The sequence below is a fragment of the Colletotrichum lupini genome, chromosome 6 (genome assembly GCF_023278565.1).
Source record: "Colletotrichum lupini chromosome 6, complete sequence".
Taxonomy (NCBI): domain Eukaryota; kingdom Fungi; phylum Ascomycota; class Sordariomycetes; order Glomerellales; family Glomerellaceae; genus Colletotrichum; species Colletotrichum lupini.
Window position 1 is genome coordinate 2618694 of NC_064679.1, and position 21861 is coordinate 2640554.

General features: G+C 53.0%; 8 protein-coding genes and 1 non-coding gene across 9 annotated transcripts; 6 read left to right on the plus strand and 3 right to left on the minus strand.

Annotated features, from left to right (window-relative positions):
- Positions 1-386: 386 nt before the first annotated feature.
- CLUP02_12278 (uncharacterized protein) lies at positions 387-725 on the plus strand (the record flags this gene model as incomplete). The annotated part of the gene is made up of 1 exon (XM_049291242.1): positions 387-725. A coding segment is annotated over one exon (339 nt), but the record flags the coding sequence as incomplete, so codon positions are not given.
- A 265-nt stretch (positions 726-990) lies between these two features.
- On the plus strand, positions 991-3660 carry CLUP02_12279 (uncharacterized protein; the record flags this gene model as incomplete). The annotated part of the gene is made up of 2 exons (XM_049291243.1): positions 991-1728; positions 1780-3660. 2 exons carry the CDS (start codon positions 991-993, stop codon positions 3658-3660), a joined length of 2619 nt encoding a protein of 872 aa, XP_049148388.1.
- Positions 3661-5173: 1513 nt separating this feature from the next.
- CLUP02_12280 (uncharacterized protein) lies at positions 5174-5683 on the plus strand (the record flags this gene model as incomplete). The annotated part of the gene is made up of 1 exon (XM_049291244.1): positions 5174-5683. The coding sequence occupies one exon, from the start codon at positions 5174-5176 to the stop codon at positions 5681-5683; it is 510 nt and encodes a 169-aa protein (XP_049148389.1).
- A 674-nt stretch (positions 5684-6357) lies between these two features.
- CLUP02_12281 (uncharacterized protein) lies at positions 6358-7419 on the minus strand (the record flags this gene model as incomplete). Its single annotated transcript, XM_049291245.1, has 2 exons — positions 6358-7203; positions 7372-7419. The coding sequence occupies 2 exons, from the start codon at positions 7417-7419 to the stop codon at positions 6358-6360; spliced, it is 894 nt and encodes a 297-aa protein (XP_049148390.1).
- A 2402-nt stretch (positions 7420-9821) lies between these two features.
- On the plus strand, positions 9822-11664 carry CLUP02_12282 (S-adenosylmethionine synthase; the record flags this gene model as incomplete). Its single annotated transcript, XM_049291246.1, has 3 exons — positions 9822-9899; positions 9973-10506; positions 11623-11664. 3 exons carry the CDS (start codon positions 9822-9824, stop codon positions 11662-11664), a joined length of 654 nt encoding a protein of 217 aa, XP_049148391.1.
- CLUP02_12283 (uncharacterized protein) lies at positions 11619-13989 on the minus strand (the record flags this gene model as incomplete). Its single annotated transcript, XM_049291247.1, has 12 exons — positions 11619-11693; positions 11753-11795; positions 11854-11960; positions 12005-12096; positions 12331-12424; positions 12575-12784; positions 12870-12919; positions 13073-13341; positions 13407-13423; positions 13500-13582; positions 13635-13860; positions 13915-13989. The coding sequence occupies 12 exons, from the start codon at positions 13987-13989 to the stop codon at positions 11619-11621; spliced, it is 1341 nt and encodes a 446-aa protein (XP_049148392.1).
- Positions 12383-12481, plus strand: CLUP02_tRNA214. The gene has a single exon. It is a non-coding gene; the product is annotated as a tRNA-Leu (tRNA).
- A 2838-nt stretch (positions 13990-16827) lies between the features above and the next one.
- Positions 16828-17526, plus strand: CLUP02_12284 (uncharacterized protein; the record flags this gene model as incomplete). Its single annotated transcript, XM_049291248.1, has 1 exon — positions 16828-17526. One exon carries the CDS (start codon positions 16828-16830, stop codon positions 17524-17526), a length of 699 nt encoding a protein of 232 aa, XP_049148393.1.
- A 1070-nt stretch (positions 17527-18596) lies between these two features.
- CLUP02_12285 (uncharacterized protein) lies at positions 18597-21547 on the minus strand (the record flags this gene model as incomplete). The annotated part of the gene is made up of 3 exons (XM_049291249.1): positions 18597-19308; positions 19370-21179; positions 21238-21547. The coding sequence occupies 3 exons, from the start codon at positions 21545-21547 to the stop codon at positions 18597-18599; spliced, it is 2832 nt and encodes a 943-aa protein (XP_049148394.1).
- Positions 21548-21861: the final 314 nt, after the last annotated feature.

Genomic DNA, 21861 nt, shown 5'->3' on the forward strand with positions numbered 1-21861 from the left:
TCCTCCTGCGCCTGCTGCACCTCAGCGAGAGACAGGGCAAGCACTAGAGCACCCGCTGCATGTCTCACAAACATCGGCTCAGTCTCATTGGTCGACTTTCTCGATAATTTCAAACATCCTGCGGGACCCCCCATCGCTTTCGCGCCCCAAAACCACCAGCTGCAACCCCTTAAACCTGGGGCCTGTCGCGACACAGCTGTGCATCATCACCCAACACGCTGCAAGAGGAGGAAAAGAAGGGGAAGAACAGCCGGGTTCGCTTACAACGGACGCCGTTTGCTCTTGCATCCCGATTTCTTTCTACGATCGACGATAGACCGGCATTTCGACTTCCTCGTTCCGGCCACCTACCCCGAACACGGCGGCCTGTTTGCTACCTATGCGCTTGCATACGACCAACGACGTCTCTATTCCCGCAAACGGACTCCCACTTGCTGCTACGCTTTCTACACTCAGCGCCCGCAAAAGCCACCACGCAATCTCGCATATCTACGGCAGTGCCCCAACCAAGTCACCTCTTGACGACCTCTCCGGCGTTTCTCGATCAACCTGCACTTCTGCCTCGAACCCCGCCAAAACTTCCGCGACTTGCTTGCAGCTCGTTTAGCTTCATCTGGTCTGATTGTAAACCTGACAACCAGCTCGACCCTAGAAACCAACTCTTAATTCATCCGAATCACGACCGGACGGGCCACGGGCCAAGCAGACGTGGGCAGCGTTTTTGACTTTGCCCGAAACTTTGCCCAGATGCCTTCGTCCTGACTGTTGCTTATTGTTTACAAAGAGTGACTGTCCATTGAGGTTCTTGCGTCTCTGAAGGTTTACCGGTTAATTGCAGCTAGCCCCGTTGGGAACCGACTCGCTTTGTGTCGCTAGACTCCACGGCCGCTGCAACGACAATCAACGTCTTGCAGCCTAGATCATACAACGCGCAGGAGGCTGCACAAACGCAACCTGAGTCGTTTGCAACCGATTCTGCCATCAAAAACAATGGCAACTCAGACTTTAAACGCCCACGCGGGCCATGCTCACTCGAGCTCCACCTCATCGTACCCCCCGCGGCCTGCTTCTCCTACATTGACGAATCCCGACATGATTCTACCCGACTACGATCGCTCGCCCTCTCCCGACCGATCCCATTCTCCGTTGACAATGTGGAAGAATTCGCATGCTGTCGATATGAACATGCAGTTCCAATTCCCTCCAAGCGCCTATATCGCCGGGCCCATCACTCCTACGACACCAATAATCTACGGGAATGGAACTATGCTGTCCGATATTGGTGAGGTCACTGAGGCCGAGAGCACACCTGGTAGAAGATCACGCCCGACTTCGGTGATCTGGTCCAGACCCAATAATCGAAGCGGCGACGATTCACGACAGCCACAGTCACCCACCAAGATGCTCGAGAGCTTGAAGAAGCGGGCGGCTCAAGTGACGCGTTCGCGCCGGTCTTCCGTAGAGTCCACAAGCACCATCACCACCACTCAAGACCAGAATGCCATGTTCGCAGACTTTGACGATACCGTAAGCGTCGACGACAGCAACTTCCAGGGCGATGACGAAGAGAGTGTGGCAGAATCATATGCGGAAGATGTATCTGTGCATCAAGCACATGCCATACATCAACCGCCCAGGGAATCCCTCGACGACCCCAATAGGTACTCGACCGCACTCATCAGCCGACGAGCAGAGCAGATTCTGGCGAATGCCAAGCGGAGACTGACGGTAAGTTCTGACCCCGCTGAAACAGTAAGGAAGGCAGGCTGACATCTCCAGACCATGGAAGGCAACTTATCGAGAGCGCGAAGCTCTTTGAGTATCTCAACTCCTTCAATGTCCTCGTTTGACGGGAATAATTCGACCCCGTCCCCCACGATTTTGCGCCCTGCCTCATCCGCAGCTTCGCCGACTTCTATTCACGGGCACGCAAGGATGTTGAGTGATACGTCTCTCAATTACGACGCAGGCAACAACGGCACTATCCCAAGAAGGTCCGCTAGCGCCATGGGAGCGGCTGGAGGCTATCGACAACCGTATTCTGTGCGTAAGAACGTTCATGATGCTACGTTGGAGCGCCTGAACTCTGGAGGGGAAGGCCAATCTCGATACAAGGCAGCACAGGAAATAGGCCTGGAACCTCTTGGCGAGGATGAAGTCGCGCAAGAGTTCCACTCAGGAAGCGATAGCACTAAACGTGAAAGCTTGCTGAGCCCGGCACTCAGTTCCTCGAGTCGTGATCGGCCATTGGTGCGCTCGGCGTCGGTAGCGCAGATGCGTGACTTAAAGGGCCAGGTACAAGACCTGAAAGGCAAGATCTCGTCCTTGAGAGAGCAGGCGCGCGCGGACACAATGCGACGGCGCAGTCTGCAAAGCTTACGAACGCCAAGCCCCTTTACTCATGCGCAGGTCGATCAGTGGTACGCCAAATCTCAAGAGGAGCAATCGCCGCCCTTGACTGCTACGTCGGACAAGAACCCATGGAACGCCGATGCAGTCAGTGTCGACGGGCTGGTCCAAGAGCGGGGGTTCCCATCCGATGTACTAGTCGAACTACAGGAGCCCTCGATCATGGAAGACAACGAGTCCGTTGTAGACGAGTACGACGCAGCCCAAGAGGCCATCCGACTGGAAGAGAGACAAAAGGCCCTCGACGCTATGGAGGCAAACAAGGGCCAGGATGACGCAATTGACGATGACGATGACATCTCTGACATGCATACTGAAGATGGCTTCGAAGACAGTGTGCAGGTCCAGGAGGGAGATGGATACGACAGCGAGAGTGGTGACTCCCTTTACCACGATACAGTCCAGACTTTTATGTCCCACGAAGATCGAGAAGACGCTTTCGATTACGAACACTTCTTCCTCCACAGCGCACTAGGCAACCTGAGCCAACAGCGTCGGGGCAGCGTCAGTTCCGAAAGCTCCGTCGAGACAGCTCGCGGACCGATGACATCGGATGAGTCGATTCGACCGAGATCGCACCATCGAAGAGGCAGCGGCGACACTACTTCAACGATTGAGTCTTTTGCTACGGCTCGCTCGGGGCGAGGCAGCAGAATCAGCACAAACGACGTGAGCGAGGACTTGAGACATGGTATTCTCACCCCGCCAAGCGTCAGCCCAATCAGTGAGCACACTGAGAGCCCTCCTACTGCCAAGCGGTCAACGATTGGTAGCACCATGGGCGGCGAGGACGTTTTGGAGGAACTGAGAACACGCGCGCGGGCTGGCTCCACAGTCTACCGTCGACCCATGAGCACTCAAGCAACGATGGGTCACCGTCCGTCGACTGCTTCCTTCGACTCAACGGGTACCAACCGAAGCTTCCCGTTGGTGGGCAAGGCGCGTGTTAGCGTCGGTGTCCTTACGCCCCAAGGTTCTCCCGAGCTGGAGCTGAAGACGATTTCTGATGCTCTCATGAGCGAAACCGCTAGCATTTGTGACAAAGAGAGTATGCATACACCTGATCAGCTCGCACCCATGGAAGCACTGGCCAAGGAGGACCAAATCCTTGTCGAACGCTTCGTTGCCAGCCTCGGCAGGTGCGTGCTCGCCATGAGCGAGGCTGGTAAGGCGTCTTCGGAGAGTCGGATGTATAGAAGACGCATCGATGCGGCTCGCCGGATCTTGGAGGGTATGGGCGAAACTTCATAATGGTTTCATTGTTCTTTTCAACGCGATGATCTGTTGTATCCGTTAGAGTCTCAACAGTGGTAGGGGCTAGGCTGCAAGGCGCAGTGACGGCAACAGGTCAAGGACACCAGCGCCGGTGTCCAAAACGAATAACTGATAATGTCAAATGAAAAGTGGGAGGCTGCGATTGAGGGAGGCAACGGAGCTAGGCGGAAGAAGCTTGTTATTTCCCACGCAACCCACATCGGTTGACGATTCATTTCCTATTTCGACTTCGATACCCTTCTTGTACGTTTTTACAGCTACGTACTAGCTGTTACTTTTCTCTTCTTGTATCTCGTCTATTCATTTGCTCAAGCTGCTCACCTTTCCTTTGTTCAAAGAAGACTCGACGTCTTAAGCGTTTTGTTGAGAATACCAGTGCTGGGAACGTGTATTATGTGAAGAGAGAGCTGGACGGTTTCTGATTACCATTCGAGTCTTTAGCCTAGTTCAAGAATACTGTGCAATACCATGCATTCGCCATGCCTTCTGAGTATTATTATTTCCTTGACATGGACAACACGGATAGTAGTATGGTCATGCAGGAACTGCTCTAAACACTCATCATTTCCGTGAATATGGGATAGTCTAGACTTCTGACTGGCCAGAAACCTTGTTCCAAAGTCGAATCTGGAGCTTGTTATCCAGAATTGGAGCTCGAGGGAAAGGGACTCGGAATCTCGTACTTGGACCCCGTACTTTCCTGTCATGCCTTTTTCCATCTTTTTTTTTCCCATTATTTTTCGAAATACCTTACCATCCATCCTTATCGATGCTCCCTTTTTGACTTTTGGATACAGTAAAATACTGAGATCTAATAAGCCTTGTCTAAGAGATACTAGTGGCTGGTGTCCCAGTCTCGATGTCATTGTGTCGGTGCGTTCCCCTTCCCACATGCTTGGAGAACAACGAACGTCGCGAATTAGCGTGGTCCCTCCATCTTCCCCACTTGGAAAACAGCAGCACCAACAACAAATACACCTCGAGTGCACACCGCATTTGCTTGTGCTTGTGCCTTGTGCCTCGTGCTTGCTCTGCTTGCGCTCAAGGTTCCAAGGGTCCAACTCCACCTTCCTTCCTGGCCTATTTCCATTCCTTCCTCCACCTGCACAGGACCCTCTACCACATCCTCACCGCAACCGTTTTTATTTGTGTTGTTATGATTGTCGGTTAGGTTTTGAGCGCAAGGAAAAAAACAACACCCTCACCCAGTTTTCCTTCTGCTTTTCTTTCGGGTATATCCCAGTGTCGGGCATCAAAAGAGCCACGCTCATCTACAACGAAAAGTACGCACGCGCACGCGACCGAAAGCGAAAGACGAATAGCTACACACGAGCAGCAAGCGAGAAGCCGCATAAAGACGTACCAGGGAAGAAAAAACACGTATCGACAAACATCTACGACTGCTCCATTCTCTCAGATTACACCAAATTCCGAAAAGGCCCCCCGAAGGTCTCCAACAGAACTCACCGAAAGACAACAACCACCCAATATGGCCGAACCGTCGATCACAAACTTCCTCCTCCGCTCCCTCCTGCCCCCGGACGCCGCCGACTTCATCCACAAAAATGCCCTCCACCCGTCCTCGCCCGTCCAGCAGCTAAAAGGCCACGCCCTGGCCGCCGCCTCCCGCGCCTTCGACGAGCTGTACCCGTACCTCGCGCCCGCCGTCGACGCGACGCTCGACTTTTTACACTCGTCGCCCGAGCTCGTGTCTTTCGCGGTGCTGCTCGCGCTGCTGGCTGCCACGGTGATTGTGCTCAACTGGATCCGGCGTGTCGTTGCGTTTTGGACGGCGCTGGTGCTGCGGCTCGCATTTTGGGGCGGTGTTGTTGTCGTTGTCGCGGCCGTGTGGCAGAGGGGCGTCTTTGAGACGGCGAGAGACGCTGTTGTTGTGGGCGGGAAAGTTGTGGGCTTTGCGGCTGCTGCGAAGGATGTGTGGGTGAGCGAATATCGGAGGTATGAGGAGGAAACAAAGATCCAGGGGAACAAATATCGGTAAAGAGGGGCAGATCTAATGGGAACTCGTTTCGAAGAGTCGACAGAAATCAGGAACTTGAACAAGCTTCCTAACCTACTGGATATACTCGGGACAAAGGTTCCCGGCGTAAAACACGACGAGAAGATACTTGGCTGAACAAGTCTGGGGAAGGGTCGCTGGGAATCGAATGGTGGAATATACCCCGGGGAAGGAAGACATGGATTGTATTTTTGGAGAGAGAAGGGGGATACAATTGTACGAGGCATACGCAACACGACTCGATGCTACATTCGAACCGTTGACCAAGAAGGCTCGAGGCCATGAGAACGACTACAGTGCCGTGGGAGGGGTTAAAGAGACTGGACGAGCACCGTATATTTGAAGACTGAAGACAAGAAGCTCTGTCGCGGCTCTCGGTCAAGCAGGCAAATGGTATACGGTACAGTGGCAGACAGAACAACAATGCCAATGATGTTGTCGGACGATTATGAATGAGTCAATGGATTAAATAAATACCAACGCCAACGCTATGCAACCTTCTATATCTCCTTGCCCTATTGTTTTTTCGTTAATATGCCATCCATGTTGAGCGCGCCTGGCACAACCACAGCCAAGTGAGATCCATGCATTCGCGAGCACTGAACAGTAGAGAGAACCGCCCCTTCTTGCATCCCATGTCAACGCATTTTCGAGCTTCAATCGTCTTGCGGCTCGTCAAACTCCTCGTCCTTGAGCTCCTTTGGCTCCTGCGCCTCGTGGTACTGGATGATGTCATCCACGTAGCTCAGGATCGCGCCGACGCTGTCCTCGTCCGTGTTATCCAGCTTGAGGTAGTTGACCATGCTGAAACTCTCAATCAGGCCCGCGACGGCGCGGTTGAGCCTCTGGAAGCTCCGGCCGCGCATGACGAGGTCGCGGTCGTGCACCTCGCCGCGGCCGTCGTCGGGCTCGCCCCCCGCGGCGGCGATGGAGATGGGATCGTCGTCGAGGAGGCCCGTGTCGGGCGTGAGAAACCGCTTGAGGTCCTTTTTGCGGACCTGGTCCTTGACGAGGTCCATTTTGGAGAGGACGTTGATGTGGGGGATCTCGAGCATGATCATGGCGGACATTGCCGACAAGGTGCCGGCGAAGAATTTGGCGCGGTCGACGACGAAGGTGGCTTCGAGGAGGTAGGCGGCGCAGAGGCGGATGTCGAGGCTGCCCGGCTGGGAGAGGAAGCGGGCGAGGGCGGGCAGGATGGGGATGTGGGTGTAGAGCTCGATCTGGCCCGGCATGTCAAAGATGATGAGGTACTCCTCTGTGAGGTTGTCGAGGGCCTCTGTGAGGAAGTCGAGGTTCTCCATGAGGAACTCGAAGCAGTAGATGAGGCCGCCGTTGGGGCCGAGGCCGACCTCTTCCATGGCGTCGTGGAGGGAGATGAGGTCTTTGATGTCGAGGTCGGGCGCGTGCTCGAAGGACTCGGCGGCCGGGTCGAGGTTGACGTAGAAGGCGGAGCGGCGATTGAGGTTCAGGTGGGTGATGAGGGAGGCGCAGAAGGTGGACTGCCGGAGACGAAGGGAATGTTAGCTTTTCGGATGACATTTTTGAGGGATGTAAGCCGGCGCTCCGGCCGGCGTAACGGGGACGAAGAGATGGGACGGCGGTCCTGGATGCCGCACGGAGGCCGGGTAATGGAGCGGAAGAAGGGTATTGGGCTTTGGAGTACTGACCTTGCCGGCTCCGGCCGGGCCCATAACCATGACGCCGTACTTGGACATGATGGCGTGTGGGAGGGAGAATACGATGGGCGGTTCGTTTCGTGGGTCAAGACTTGCGAGCAGATATGTAAGGGCAGAGCTAAGCAAGAGGCTGTGAGTGTGTGTTTTCTCCTGATCGAGTGCCTGAGTCTGGGTATCGTGTAGCAGAGTCGTAGTGGCGGGAGCTTCAGCGGCTCGGGTAGGTGGTAGATGGTGGTGGTGGCCTTGGATCGGCAGAGTCACTTGTCGCAGACTTTTTGGGCAGAGGAATGGTCGTTTGCCTATGGAAAATTACCCCGCCATGCAGGAACGGGCGCGCGTCAAGGGTCGCGGTTGATCAGCAGCGCCTGTCTTTGCGCGCCACTTTAAGATCCAGACAAAAGAGTGTCCGTACCGACAGGTACCTTATTACTAAGATATCAGAGAAGCTACACTTTGACTCTTTGGGCGAGGGTGATGTAACTCTGGTACTGGATGGGCTGAGCAACGTGACGCGGTGAAGGAAAATTGGATGCGACAAGGTTGCACTGTGATATCAGCGCCGGTGCCGGGGGTTGGATGTAGGATGGCAAGCGACGAGAAAGAAAAAAAAAAATTTGCTTCGCGGCGGCGATAGCTTGCGATAAGAGACAACAGGATGCCAGCTCGAATGAGATGGCCCCCCTCCCCTTCCCATGGACCAATTTGCTCTAACAGTGAGAACAATGACGGGCGGCTTGCTGCGGAATTACGGGCCAATGCCGCTCGCACGTGTAGAGCGCGGGAGGGGCATATTCTCACCAGGCCCGTTACAGATGTTATACAGCGTAGCTCCCAGTTGGGATTAGCCTGTTTCGGCGGGGGTTTCCCACTTGTCTCCAGAGGTATTGGAGGGGTGGCTTCGCAGTCTTGTTCGGAATGCGAGTCCTCGCAGGAGGGATACGCCGAGGGAGTCACTGCTGTATGTTAAGGACACATTCAGATATCTACCGTATGAGAAGAATGGAGGTCGGGAATGTCGCCGAGAAGTATGCGCGTGCCGTTGACATTCCGAACTTTGAACAGGGGGTTGTATTGCCCAGTCTCGAACAACTCGCGTGTCTTATCCAGGAAGAAAGGGACGCCTCGTGGAATGCCATTAACTTGACAATGCATTGGTAGGAGAGACAGAACTAGAAGAGTCTCAAAGGAGACAATCTCAGGTCAGCAAAGTTCCCGTTGGGAGTTTCAGCTCCCGTGCTTGACTACAACAATTGCGCGATGCCATCCTGCTTTTTATGTCCCGTACTTTGCTTACCTACACACAATAGAAGCTACCTCATCACTTTACTACGTAGTTTGTGAGGCGAGGATAAGGTTCTTAACGCCATCGGGCTTGTGCTGGCCTTGGCCAAGAGGAAAGAAAAGGACTAGGGAAAAAATGGGAAGGACGAAACAGAAGGAAGCCCGAGCTCCCTCGGGGAACGATCACCGCTGCTCTCGTCAAGGTGCGCATCCTGGCGACTGTGTAAATCCGAGCTTTTACTCCCTTCCAGAATCCACGGTACCGTGGGATGCCCGCTATCTTGTTGAACCGCAACTCACCGACCAAGAGGTGGCCGTAGCGGTACATGGAAGTGCTGTAATGTGGCCTGAAGAGTGTTTTGGTACGGCACGTACGGTGCCTTTTCTGCTAATGGGAGCGTGCCTGACTGACACAGGTCACAGATATGCTGCGAAAGGTGAAGGCGGTCAAGGGAGAGAAGTCGTGAGGATGGCGCAATCTGGAGAATTTTGGACCCTCCCCCTCGACAGGGCTGGTACATAGGGATGGAGGGGTCGACCGGTGAATATACCTTCCCACCACAGTAATTTACTATGCTGGTGTGGGTACCTTCCCTGCCGTCCGGCCCTCGGCCAATGTCTCCCACGAATAGTGCCTCAAATCCGCTTGAGCTTATGGCAAGGTACGGTACGGAGCAAAAGGTACATCCAGATACAGAGGAGCAGCAAGCAGGAGCAAGAGGAGCAAGTGAGGAGCGAGAATTTCTTCCCAACCGGCCACCATCCCAAGTCCCAAGTCGGGTCCCAGAGTCCCCATCCCCAGGTCGCGCGCTCGTCTTGTGTTTCTTTTAAAACCCGAACGGCCACATCTTCCTCTTCCTCCTCTCGCACTCTTTCCTCCTTCTACATCCACAAGCCTCACCTTCCTCCGTGTCCCTTCTCCATCTCAAAAGGTATGCAATTGACTTTGCGTTGAGCTTCCCTCCCCCTCCACGCAGACCCAGAGAAAAGAGGACAAACCGCTGACCCATTGGATCCAGAAGTAGCTTTTACCCGTTGCTGTCTTCATAGCCCCTCGGAACCCCGCGTCGGTATTTTTTCACCGCACCGAGCTTCTCAAAACTTTTTCTTCTCTTCTTCACATCTTTTCACATACACACTTCCCCACACATCTATCCAAGATGTCTGCTACCAACGGTGTCAACGGCAACGGCATTGCCAGCCGCAAGCACTTCAACGAGGGCAACTTCCTCTTCACCGTAAGCAAACCCTTTTGGTCGCTAATTGCCGACAGCCCCTCAGGCCGAACACCCATGCTAACTCCCGAGATAGTCCGAGTCTGTCGGTGAGGGTCACCCCGACAAGATCGCCGATCAGGTCTCCGATGCCATCCTCGACGCCTGCCTGAGAGAGGACCCCCTCTCCAAGGTCGCTTGCGAGACCGCCACCAAGACCGGTATGATCATGGTCTTCGGTGAGATCACCACCAAGGCCAAGCTCGACTACCAGAAGGTTGTCCGTGACGCCGTCAAGGACATCGGCTACGATGACTCCGCCAAGGGCTTCGACTACAAGACTCTTAACCTGCTCGTCGCCATCGAGCAGCAGTCACCCGATATCGCCCAGGGTCTCCACTACGAGAAGGCCCTCGAGCAGCTCGGTGCTGGTGACCAGGGTATCATGTTCGGATACGCCACCGACGAGACCCCTGAGCTCTTCCCCCTCACCCTCCTCTTCGCCCACAAGCTCAACGCTGCCATGTCTGCTGCCCGCCGTGACGGCACCCTCCCCTGGCTCCGCCCCGACACCAAGACCCAGGTCACCATCGAGTACAAGCACGACAACGGTGCCGTTGTTCCCCTGCGCGTCGACACCATTGTCGTCTCTGCCCAGCACGCTGAGGACATCACCACCGAGCAGCTCCGCAAGGAGATCAAGGAGAAGATCATCAAGAAGGTCATCCCTGAGAAGTACCTTGACGACAAGACCGTCTACCACGTAGGTTCTAACCCCATTGCGCTACTTTCTGGCTATCCGACTAACATCCACCAGATCCAACCCTCCGGCCTCTTCATCATCGGTGGTCCCCAGGGTGACGCCGGTCTGACCGGTCGCAAGATCATTGTCGACACCTACGGTGGCTGGGGTGCCCACGGTGGTGGTGCCTTCTCCGGCAAGGATTTCTCCAAGGTCGATCGTTCCGCTGCCTACGTCGGTCGCTGGATCGCCAAGTCCCTTGTCAACGCTGGCCTTGCCCGTCGTGCCCTTGTCCAGCTTTCCTACGCCATTGGTGTCGCTGAGCCCCTTTCCATCTACGTCGATACCTACGGCACCTCCGACAAGACCTCCGATGAGCTCGTCAAGATCATCCGCGACAACTTTGACCTCCGCCCCGGTGTCATTGTCCGCGAGCTCAGCCTGGACCGCCCCATCTACCTCCAGACCGCCAAGAACGGTCACTTCGGTACCAACCAGACCTTCACCTGGGAGCAGCCTAAGACTCTCAAGTTCTAAGTCAATTAGTACTGGACCGAGCAGGATTTCTTCAACAAGCTTCCTGCATTGCAACGACCTAGACGTTTATAATAATTTTGATATTCATGCGGACAGGCACTCAAACATGGCGTACGGTTCTCAACGAATCCCGGTTTCCAGCCTTTTCGGGTAAAGGCAGCAACAACAACATCAAGACACGAGGGCGTGGTCTTTTTGGTAGGATCGTTTTTTCATTTTATGTCAAACGGTGTTAAAAACAATCGGAACAAGGGAGCGGTGGCGTCTTTCAACAAAGACACAAAGCGGGTTACACAGGAACAAATCCTGAAGCGATTTTTTCGTTTTCTTTTTTCCAAAGTCACAAAAAGAGCAATGCATTATGAGAAAGATACCCTTCGGATTGTTCGAAAGGGGAACAAAGCATCTTCAACGGCGTTAACGGGGAAACAAAAGAACTTCAACATCTTTTCTTTCCTGGTTTTCTAGCCGACCATCTCTTGCGCGGTTGAGGGTGGCAGAGGCGAATAGCCGGGGGAGACAGGCCTCAGAGGTTCCATCTTTGGGCATGGGGATGATGTGGGCTTGGAGATAGCTCATGATTTGTAGATAGGTAGACCATTTGGCTACTGGCAATAGAGATGAGGATCTCACGAACTTGACTTTCTGAGACATGCAACTGTGAACCAATGACGCGAGCCAGACACGACTACCCAGCACCCAGCAGCACCTTTATCAAGCTTCACCGCCTCAATTCCACAAAGTGTCTCGGGACGTCCCCTTGCAGTTCTAGAAGGAAACCTAGGCTCAACACGGCCGGGCAAATCCTAGACATGTTTCTCAACAGCATGAAGCGGATCGCACGCCATACGTCGGTTGATAGACTGAACGCTACACTGCCCGCCCGCAACTGACTGTCTACATGCTCGGATAAGGAGGGGAAAATGACTTGTGGCCCAGAGACTCAAAGTCGGACTTTCAGCATGCAGGACGGAAAGTCTAATTCGGAGTATACCTTTTTGACAAAGTTTCCGCCGGGTGGGAGGGCCGCGGAATTTGACGTGTCACAAAAAGAACGGGCAAAAGTTTCGCAGTGTCAATCGCTATGAGAGTCCTCCAAGTTCGTTATCGTCGCTGTCGCGAGATTTGCGAAAATCGAATCCTTGATATAACCCTTTCTCGCCGCTGCCGTCACACAATGTCCGCTGGTCCCAGTGGAGCTATCAACCGGAGCTGGCGAGATGCACACGGAAGGGTGGCCGAGTTGGTTATGGCGCCAGGTTAAGGTCAGCTAAACATCTGTTTCCTGGTGGGGCAATCCGCGCGAGTTCGAGTCTCGTCCCTTTTAATTTTTGTGGTCTTGGGGTGTGATATTCGTATGAGGATGATTGGAATATCATACTTTTATGCCGTGCTGGTCTCGTATGTGTCTTGTACATACTGAGTATCGTCCAGTGAGTGATTGTTGGGGAGTTTGGCGTGTTTTGTATCTAGCTATGTCCTCTGAATTTTGATAACAGCGCCACTTTATCCCAATGACCAAGCGATCCATTTCCAAGTATAGATGACTATGTTTTGAAACTGTTGATGGCTTGTTGTATGAGTTGTCGTTTCTTGGGTACTTCCTCATTCCTTGGGAGGAGTACTTATCCTTTTCATGCACTTACATTTTCAATGAGACAAATAAATGTTAGCCAACACCTCAGTTTCAAATGTGTGTGGCCCTCGTCAAGAACCAGCCGCCCGTTTGCGCGTAGGCGTGATATTCTACACACAAGTACAAAGACTCAAAATCCTTTTTGTGTCACTTCCTCCAGTATCTTGATGCGTGTACGAGAAATCCTTATTGTAATATCATCTGTCTCCCTTTCCTCCGAACAAACGTATCGTATCAGCCAGCGCCCCCAGGATCTAAATAAAGACTTGAATAGACCTCCACCTCCGGAGACCGTCACACAAGACTCCGGGCCGCAAACACGGGAACCACGGGAAATGTGGAAAGTCTTCCGGTCGATGGATACGTCCTCGGGCCCCGCTGCGGTCCGTGAAGTTCGGGAGCATTGTTCAGTATCAAGGTTGCGGCCCGGTGTCTCTTCCCGAAGTTGACGATTCTCCGGGAGGGTGTTTGCGTTGCGCAAGGTGCGGTGAGACTGAGAGAATGGGGGGTTTTTCAGCTCCACAAAGCGCAAAGAGACAAGTTTGGTATTGCTAATGCGGTCAAGTGATCAGCGTAAGCAACAAATTGCTTTAATTTTGGATATTGACATTCTCACCGTCGACTGAATGGTAGCTGCTGCCATCAGCTGACGCTCGAAATGCCCGTAAACCTGGAATTACCTCACACGAACATGTTACACAAAAGTCACGACAATAGGGCTGAAGCAGACCCCGACCTGGCTGGACGGAATCTTTCCCTCTTTACGCTTCCCGATCGGGACAGTCGTATCGACTAAATTCGCAGTGGGATGGTACTCCGTGTGTAACCCCAAAACCCAAAGCACTCGATCTTGTCTCCTTGTCGTTTCCTCCTACAATTGAGCAGGTGAGCTTGCTCCTGTGAGGTTCGTGACACAGACACGTAGTAGCTTGCATTGCGATGAGATCTCCATCTAGAGGGAAGCGTGGGGAGTGGTTCGAGCCAATGGGGAAACGAGAGTGAGAGAGGGAGAGAAGGAGAAGAGAAAGAGCTGGTGGTGGGATAGGGGGAACGTAGGTTTTGGGCTTGACCTGGCAAGATTAGGTCAACCATCCCAGCGGTACCCAACCAGAGATGAGGGGAACCAGCTCCATCTCAACGATGATTTGTGTATGCGTTGTACGCTTTGAGCCAGACGTATGTCTACGGCCGAATCGCATTGGACAGATGGCCTGTTTGTAGCAGGCAACCTCGAAACACTTTCAGCTTTCAGAGTGGGTATGCTGAATGCCGCAAGCGGATCCGCGCCGGCATTTTGAGATTGCTGTTGTTGTTCATGTCTCTTCGTGGGCTAATTGATGCCAATCCACTGGAGTAGTAACTGGAATATCTGTGGGTAGGCGGTTCAGCGGGAGAAAGAAAAGCAACAGCATACAAGCGGCACTCTACTCATGAACATGTGCGCTTGTCCGCGATTACAGGAGTAGGCTAGCCCCGCCAAGCAAACCAAGCTGGATCATGTTTGGCAACTTGCCATGGCTTTTTGGTGGGTTGGTCGGCACTATGCCGAGTAAGTCGAGCGGCATCAGAAATGTCCAGTTGGAACTACTTCGTGATCGCCACGTTACGTGCAGGCATGTTGGCGTTTCATGGGTCGGCATCTGATGGCCATCTCGTCGTGGGGCTAGGGCTGTGGAGTGGTAACTTAATCACACCGAGCCAAGTGACGAGGCGTACACCGGTCTACGGGAAGCCGGCCAAGATGGGATAATGGGGTTAGAATCGGCGATCGGATTTGGGAACATCAAACGTGGTACGTTACCTGAAGAGCCCGGTGGCTGGTGGAAAGTTGATGACCCGGTATCAGTGGGTTCATGATTGATCCGTCAGTCCTTTGAAATCATTCTAGAATATGCATTTAATATCACTGATGAACTTGAAGCCAGAGCATTCCACAGCATGTTAATTTGCGAGAAGCTCAACGAACACATAACCCTTCCCATTGACATGCAGATGCAGTCGGCATGCTACGTTGTGTCATCACAAGCCAACGTGTTCATGATGGAATGACGAAGATCATTATCTGGCGATATGGCAAACATTTTTCAAACACCGTTGAGGGATTTGATCTTCCTTACGGCCGGGTGTAGAAGCGTTGGATGTTGGAATGGATGGCAGCCTAGGCCCCAGGGTACGATATGCCGCACCCAACCCTGCTTATTGAAGCGAGCGAACGAAAGACAACAGGGACCTGTGAGGCCGGTCTAATTCCGCGCTACCCTTGAAAGAGCATCCAGACTCGCCAAAGCTCACTATGTCTGCCATGGCATTGCTTTGCGGCTTGCTGCCAGCCTCCCGGAAGATGGGGGGATATTGTGCCGAGTGGCCTGCCTACCCGTCGAGGTAGCAGGTGATTGGCAATGTAAGTATCCTCGTCAGCCAAGATTCACCCAGAGGAATTTTATCCTTGAAAGATCCCGGCACCATGAAAGACAGCATGCCGAGAGGAATGTTGCAAGCCTCTGAAGCTCTTGTCCGGTATCAGCCGCAGCCGACCAACTTTGCCTTCTGGAAATATCGATGTACGCCGGAATAAGTCACAAGGCGCTCCAACAGCTCAGAACCATACCAGTTCCAATGACGCCAACAATGGCCGGCGCCGGAGTTAGTGGCCTGGCAGGGGCTGTGTGATTTACCGGGGTGAGTGAAAGGGGATCTCTTCATCTTGCTCAAGAAAATTCGGGAAGGGTAAAATGCATCAGGGGAAGGGGTGGGAAGGACCGAAGGAGTGGTTCGTGGCTGGGATATCCGAGACTCGATCCAACTCATTCGGTACGGGTTGCCGCTGGGGTACGACGGGCGGTGCGATCCCTCGGCCGGCGGGTGTGGTTGAGAAGCACAGGGGCCGAAGGCGTTGGACAATAGCAACGTTGCCCCGCACACATCCGAGAACAATGTCAATCGGGGGGCTCCACCGTGCCACCACAATGGAAAGAGGCGTTCGGCAAAGTGGGTCGATGCTCCGAGTGGTCCTCCCCCTCCGGCTTCCGCACCCCCCTACTCTACGCCCATCCAGCAATGCAGCTTTCCGGGGAGAACAATAAACTGGTAATGCCATTCAGCCGTGTGAAGTGTCAAACTTTCCTTTAGTGTTGGCCGGCTTTTAGGTACGTAGGAGACAGGGGTGTGTTGCTCCCATTGGCAAATGTCGTAGAGAGGACCGGACATCTTCCGCCTTGCCCTGTTCAGGCATGGGGGCATGTCCCTCGCCATGTGGGCACTTGCTCTTTTGAGGATGTTATCTGGGTTAATTTATTCCTTCGATCGGCGTGTTTTTGGCGCAACAAGCATCGTCAGGATCCGCCACACCCTTGTTCTGGCTCCGAATGCTTCGGCCTCGTTTCGTTGTCGGTTACCACAAAGGTGTGGTCCGAGCCGGAGAAGCAGAGAGGAGGCCTGATTTAAACGGATATTTGCGGGAAGCCGGCCTAACTCATCCTACTCTGGGAGCTCAAACAAGCTCACCGTGGCTAGTAGTGGTTGGAATCTAGCTTCTGCGCTTACACCGTGTGTCTGTGAAAGAACGTCCTAGGTGGAGCTGGACAGCGAAAAGTGAGAGATGATGGATTGTTGATGAGTGATGGAACGGAGCCCATTGTGCTTACCTGGTGTTTTCTTCGGCCTACCCACTGAAATGGGGAGGCACTGCCCATTCGAACGTTCCGTTGTACCAACTGAACAGGGAAAGCTGAGTTTCAATGTTACTTCTCACGTCTGGCGTCTTTCTGTCACATCTCCGCTAAAGAAACCTGGTCTTACCTTGAACGTGTTGTCATATGCCTAGGGAAGTGGTTATATATCGACTACTACTGCTTCTCCTTCTCATCTCACATACGCTTTGCATCTTGTTCCACTCCACGTCTTCATTTTGAGAAAAAGTCGAAGGATAAAACGACTTCAGGCATCTCTATCAGCTTGCAAAAAACTTGGATGTTGAAGACACAGCTGCGTGCCTTACCTCATCACCACTTATTCTCTACGCATCGCCATAACCGAAGATGGCTTCATCCACCGAAAGCGCCCAGACCCAACACCTTGCTCTACTGTCAGGCCTCCATGCTCTGACGATACCCAAGGATAATGATCCCTGGAGACAACCTCAGCCTCCAGCATACTCTCCGCAGGCACAACCGACGGTCTTTGGCAGCATCGCATCCCACTTTGTAAGACGAGATATCACTCACGAGAGCCAATACAGTCAACGGATCTGTCATCTTCCCCAAGACTCGATGTTAGATGCCGACGAGGAAGGGGAAGAGGAAGAACCATCACCCATTTCTCTGCGTATCTCAACAAGAATCGACGTGGCCAGCGATAGCAACCTCATCGCCCTGCCCTGTTCGCCTGCGGCACAGGCAAATTCCATCGCAAAAGCGGTAGTCGATGCCATTTATGAGAGAGATTGGACAGCGGGGTGCCCCTTGATAGATGGAAATGGGCGGTCAAGACCATTGAAGCTGGAAGTTGATGCAGGTATCACTGTGAGGGGATCGTCAAATGTCATCGGCACGGAAGCAGTCATCGCAGAGTTCCTTCGTCGTGGAACGTACACACAGAAGAACCCAACCAACCTACAACCCCGGAGACAGTCTACCGATTCCACGGCGTCTCCTTCATCGCCAAATCGGAGGAGGCCGGCCTCAGAGCTAGATGCACCAGAGCACCCAGTATACAAGCGCGCTCGGAGTGAGGAGTGAGTCTAAGTCCGTCTGTGTCTGGGTTCTTCTCGAGCAATGCTTCTTTGAATTCGGCGGTTCAGCCTTAGTGGCATTGGTAGGATTAAGGGAACGCAGAGGCATGTCAAGCTGAGCCCGTTGATCTTCAGGGGGACCTTAGTGGTGCTCGTCTGTCAGTGTCACTATGTGTCGCTGTTGGTGTAACGGCGGTGCAAAGCTATGAGGATCTCGCACAACCTATGTACCACTGGGATTGAGGAAAATAATAGTGCCGAGGAATGGGTGGGATTAGAGGGAGCCGTCTAGATCGATCTAGATGAGGTCGAAAGCTCGATCATGGTCAGCTCGCTGTATTCAAATTTCAGCAATTATACTGAATCGACTTTGTGTCATGAATCGTAAACCCACATCTAATGTATTCTTTAGCAATGAACCAATGACTTCTCAATTCCTCTTTATGACAAGGCTGGAAATCAGTATAGCTTCTCCATTGAACTGTGAGACCGGGGTCCCGAGTATAGAGGTTTGAGCAATCCGGCATGTGATAAAGGTCCAGGGTACGAAACAATTGACGTATATCCTCTTCTTTCCTCATCCCGGTACATCTATCGCACTTCCTAGACGTTGGCCATATCCACACCACCTGTTTGCTCCGTTTAAGGGATGGTTCTTCCGACGGTCTGGTAACCAGGTCCTAGCGCGCCCGGGGAGCTAAGCCACGCTCCTTTTCTTACCCGTCATTTGCTCTACATCGTTACACACGCATTACGCATTGCCTGGTTTGGGAAATCTGGCCGCGGACGGGGGTTCAACGGCAGGAGATCGATGACCCCACAGTCCTACAACGCAGCATAAACCTGACTGCGAATACTGGCAAGTCAATAACTGCTAGCAACTGTATGAGTGAGCTCATCCGTCTGAGAATCGGCTTGACAGGACCAGTACGAAAAAAAGTGTCAAATTCTAATAATGATTGCTTCGCCAAAGGTTCTTCCCATGAATTGTTGTATGATTCCAAACTTGCGGCGCAGCCCTCGATAAGCGCATCAATGTAGGAGAGCTCTGAACATTGGATTAAGGAACATATCAAATCAGCCCCGGCCATTGGGAGCATTACTCAAGTTGAGGTAGCTCTTGGCCTCATGGGCACCCTGCGTCAACACCAAGGCAAAGCAGTCACCAACCCGGCCACCGGTGACAGTATACATGAGGTCAGGACTCTTGAGAATTTCGATCCCTTCAACTGGGTCACGAACCAGGAAAAGCTTTGACGATTGCCCGTCAACATAGTCACAGACCGCAGGATAGAAAACATCGCCAAGAGGGTCAACAGCAACGAAGTAGTACTCTTCAGGGCCAGGTCCGCCGTAGTAAGGAGCCCACGCGACGACAACACTATCGGTAGGGCCATGCAGTCCAGGTTCGACGCGCAGCCTAGAAACGCCGAGCTTTGCCATGGTGGTGCCATAGTAGTGCATCAATCGCTGAGCTCCGTCGTAGATGAGGGCGTCATTCTGATGAGCCCACAGCTCCGAGCAGAGTTCATTGTCTGGTCCGCCGGTGAGGACTGCGTACAAGTTGCCGTTGCTGCAAGAAATGATCATGGTAGAGCCGCTAGGGTTTACAAGAAGAGAATACTCGTATCCGTCGGTATCATTGTAGCCCGAATTCGGAAGGGACTCAAGCTCATAAGAAAGGGTAGAGGAGCCCCCCTTATATTTGTGTGTAATGTCAACAATCGGGTTCGTGGGCTCGGAAGTTTGCCGATGTCCAATATGCCGCTTTGTGAAGTTGGAGGGTAGTCTAACCTTGTCAGCCCCGAGTATCTTGTGAAGCGGTAGGGATAGTAGAGGAGGCAACTCACGGTATGCATTCACGAGTCAGTGGACGATCGTCGGTATCCAACAAATTTATCTCCTTCAAACCCAAGATATCGATGTACAGTCTGTTACGCCAGCTGATTTGCGTGCTGATGCCTGTACAGCCATCCGTCTCGGCAAATCCGCCCTGGAAGCTGCCCGTCTCAGAGAGACCGATCGAAGCTGCAACTTGAGCAACACCCTTGATGGACGGCTCATCAATGATGCCTACGGACTTATCCCAGGACGCGATCTGGAGACCACACTTGATACCTATAGGCAGACCAAGTGTCGTGGAGAGCATCAACTCACCCTCCGCTTCGAAGACCGGCTTGAAGTAGGGCTCCCAGCCACTCTTCTTGCTGTTAGCCGAGTGAACAAAGTCTATGAGCACATGGGCGTCTTGCAGACCCATCTCAGCGCCCGCCAGCAGTTTTCCCTTGGCCGCTGCTTCGACCTCAACGCGTGATCCGACGTTAATACGTGGCCCGATGGTAACAACACCGTAGGACAACCCAGGTAGACCCACGTTGATCAAGTCATTGTAGAACTCCTCCTTGTATGTGATCTGGGCATCGATCCCTATCTTTAGAACAAACTTGATATCCGTCCTGATGTCGACTTCGCCCTCGAGAAACCCGCCAAGAGGAGTCCAGCGGGCTCGGCCAGCGATTTTGGCGTTGCCAGACGCACCGCATCCGACGCAGAAAATGTTCATGTATCCGTTAACCGTCTTCTCAGGGTCCTCCTCCTGAGAACCTAGCGCTTTCAGAAGGATCGAATCACCCCATGGGGATTTGACCTGCTTGGTCTTGGGATCGGTGAGCGTTTTTCCATCGGGGTTCGAAGACTTGGAGTCGGGTAGCTGCCAGGAGATATCTTTGTTGATGGAACCTCCGATTGAGAGAATTTGTTGCGTGGCGTGGTAAATTGCCTCAAGGGGCTTCACTATGACGTCTAGGAAAGACCAGAATGAGCGCCCGCGGAGATGCCGGCGTTGTTTCCAGAAGGTGTCCTCTGGATCAATGTCGTACTTGAAATCCTCTGGAATAGACTCCTGGATGAACTGAGGGGCGATTTCCTGAACGAATCTGATACTCTCGGCGCTCAAATCGGTGTACCCTAGGTCATCATCGAGATCCTCGTCGAAGTAATCACCAAGACAGGCCGTTGGAAGTCGGTACTTGGTGTCAACCGGAGCGTCGCAGTTGCGTGATGCCTGCAAACTGGTGGAGTTCCCCGTAGAGGAGCTGTTTGAGAGTGGACTGCCAGGAGTTCCGGGCAAAGCAGTTGAAATAGGCACAGGTGAAGTTGATCCGGTCGTGCCAGGGGCAACATATTCTACAGAAGAAGCGGAAATAGGATCGAATGGACTACTGCCAGATGTGGCGGCCGGTGCGGATCCCCATGTGAATGTTGGTTCAGAGGCTGAGGAAGGTTGCGGGTGGTGCCCTCGAGGTGTCCAACGGCCCCATTCGGTTTCACCGACAGTGATAATATCGTCAGGGTGACTAGGAGTTCCGGAGGCTGTTACAACGAAATCAAATTCCTGAAACTTGAGTGAAGATACGCGGAAGAAACAGCGGTCGCCTTTCTTGTAATCACCGCAACCTTTGGCGAAGGCGACCAAGATCAGGCCGTCATCAGTGTTCCAGGTGTCCGCGGCATTCTGATATCCGTCTTGGCTGCCAAACGAGATGACCAGATTTGATGAGTCGTATGTGACGACAGCTACATGATCGCAATGGTCCAGGTTTACCGACGGAGCAGTGAAGTGGTAGGTGACAAAGGCATAGGCTCCTGCCTTGGCCGGATCTACTCTATTGCGTGAGCTCATCGGGTTTATGAGGATAGGTTTGCATCTTCTACTTACCACCAACCCCGTAGTACATCTTGGAACCCTTGCTGGGAGGAATAGGGATGACGTTGGCCGCCGGCTTTGTATCGCACGACCAATGGATATTTGGCGACAGGGTGACGTGGGGCCCATCGTGAGCAAATGTCGCGGTTTGTTCTCCTATAAAACCAAACCTATTTGCCTGTTCTGTGGGATATGGGCAAGGCGTAGGGAGAATAGTCTTAGTAAAGTTGCCGTTGCTACCGGGTGCAGATGAAGCCGGATATGCGCTTGCGGCGCCAGCTATAGCTACTAGCAATGCGGCTCGCATCTTGAGTAACATCATGGCGCCCGGTCGAGAATCCAAAGACTAAGTGAGTGACTGAATTAGCATAAATGATGAACGATAAGCAATGAGACCCTGTGAGGCGTAAATGAGTGTGGAGGTCAGCTTGGCAGAAAGACATACGGAGTATTTGCTACATGGGCTGGGACTTCCTTGAAATGTTATAACCATCGATAGTAGTGTAATGCTTCTCTTCAATGTGATCTCAACAAAGACGTAGTGTGAGATGTCACCAGAGGCTGGATGTCAGGGAGAATTCCGTAATTCAAAAGTTGTTTCTTGAAGCCAAGACAAGAGATTCCTCTCTCATCAAA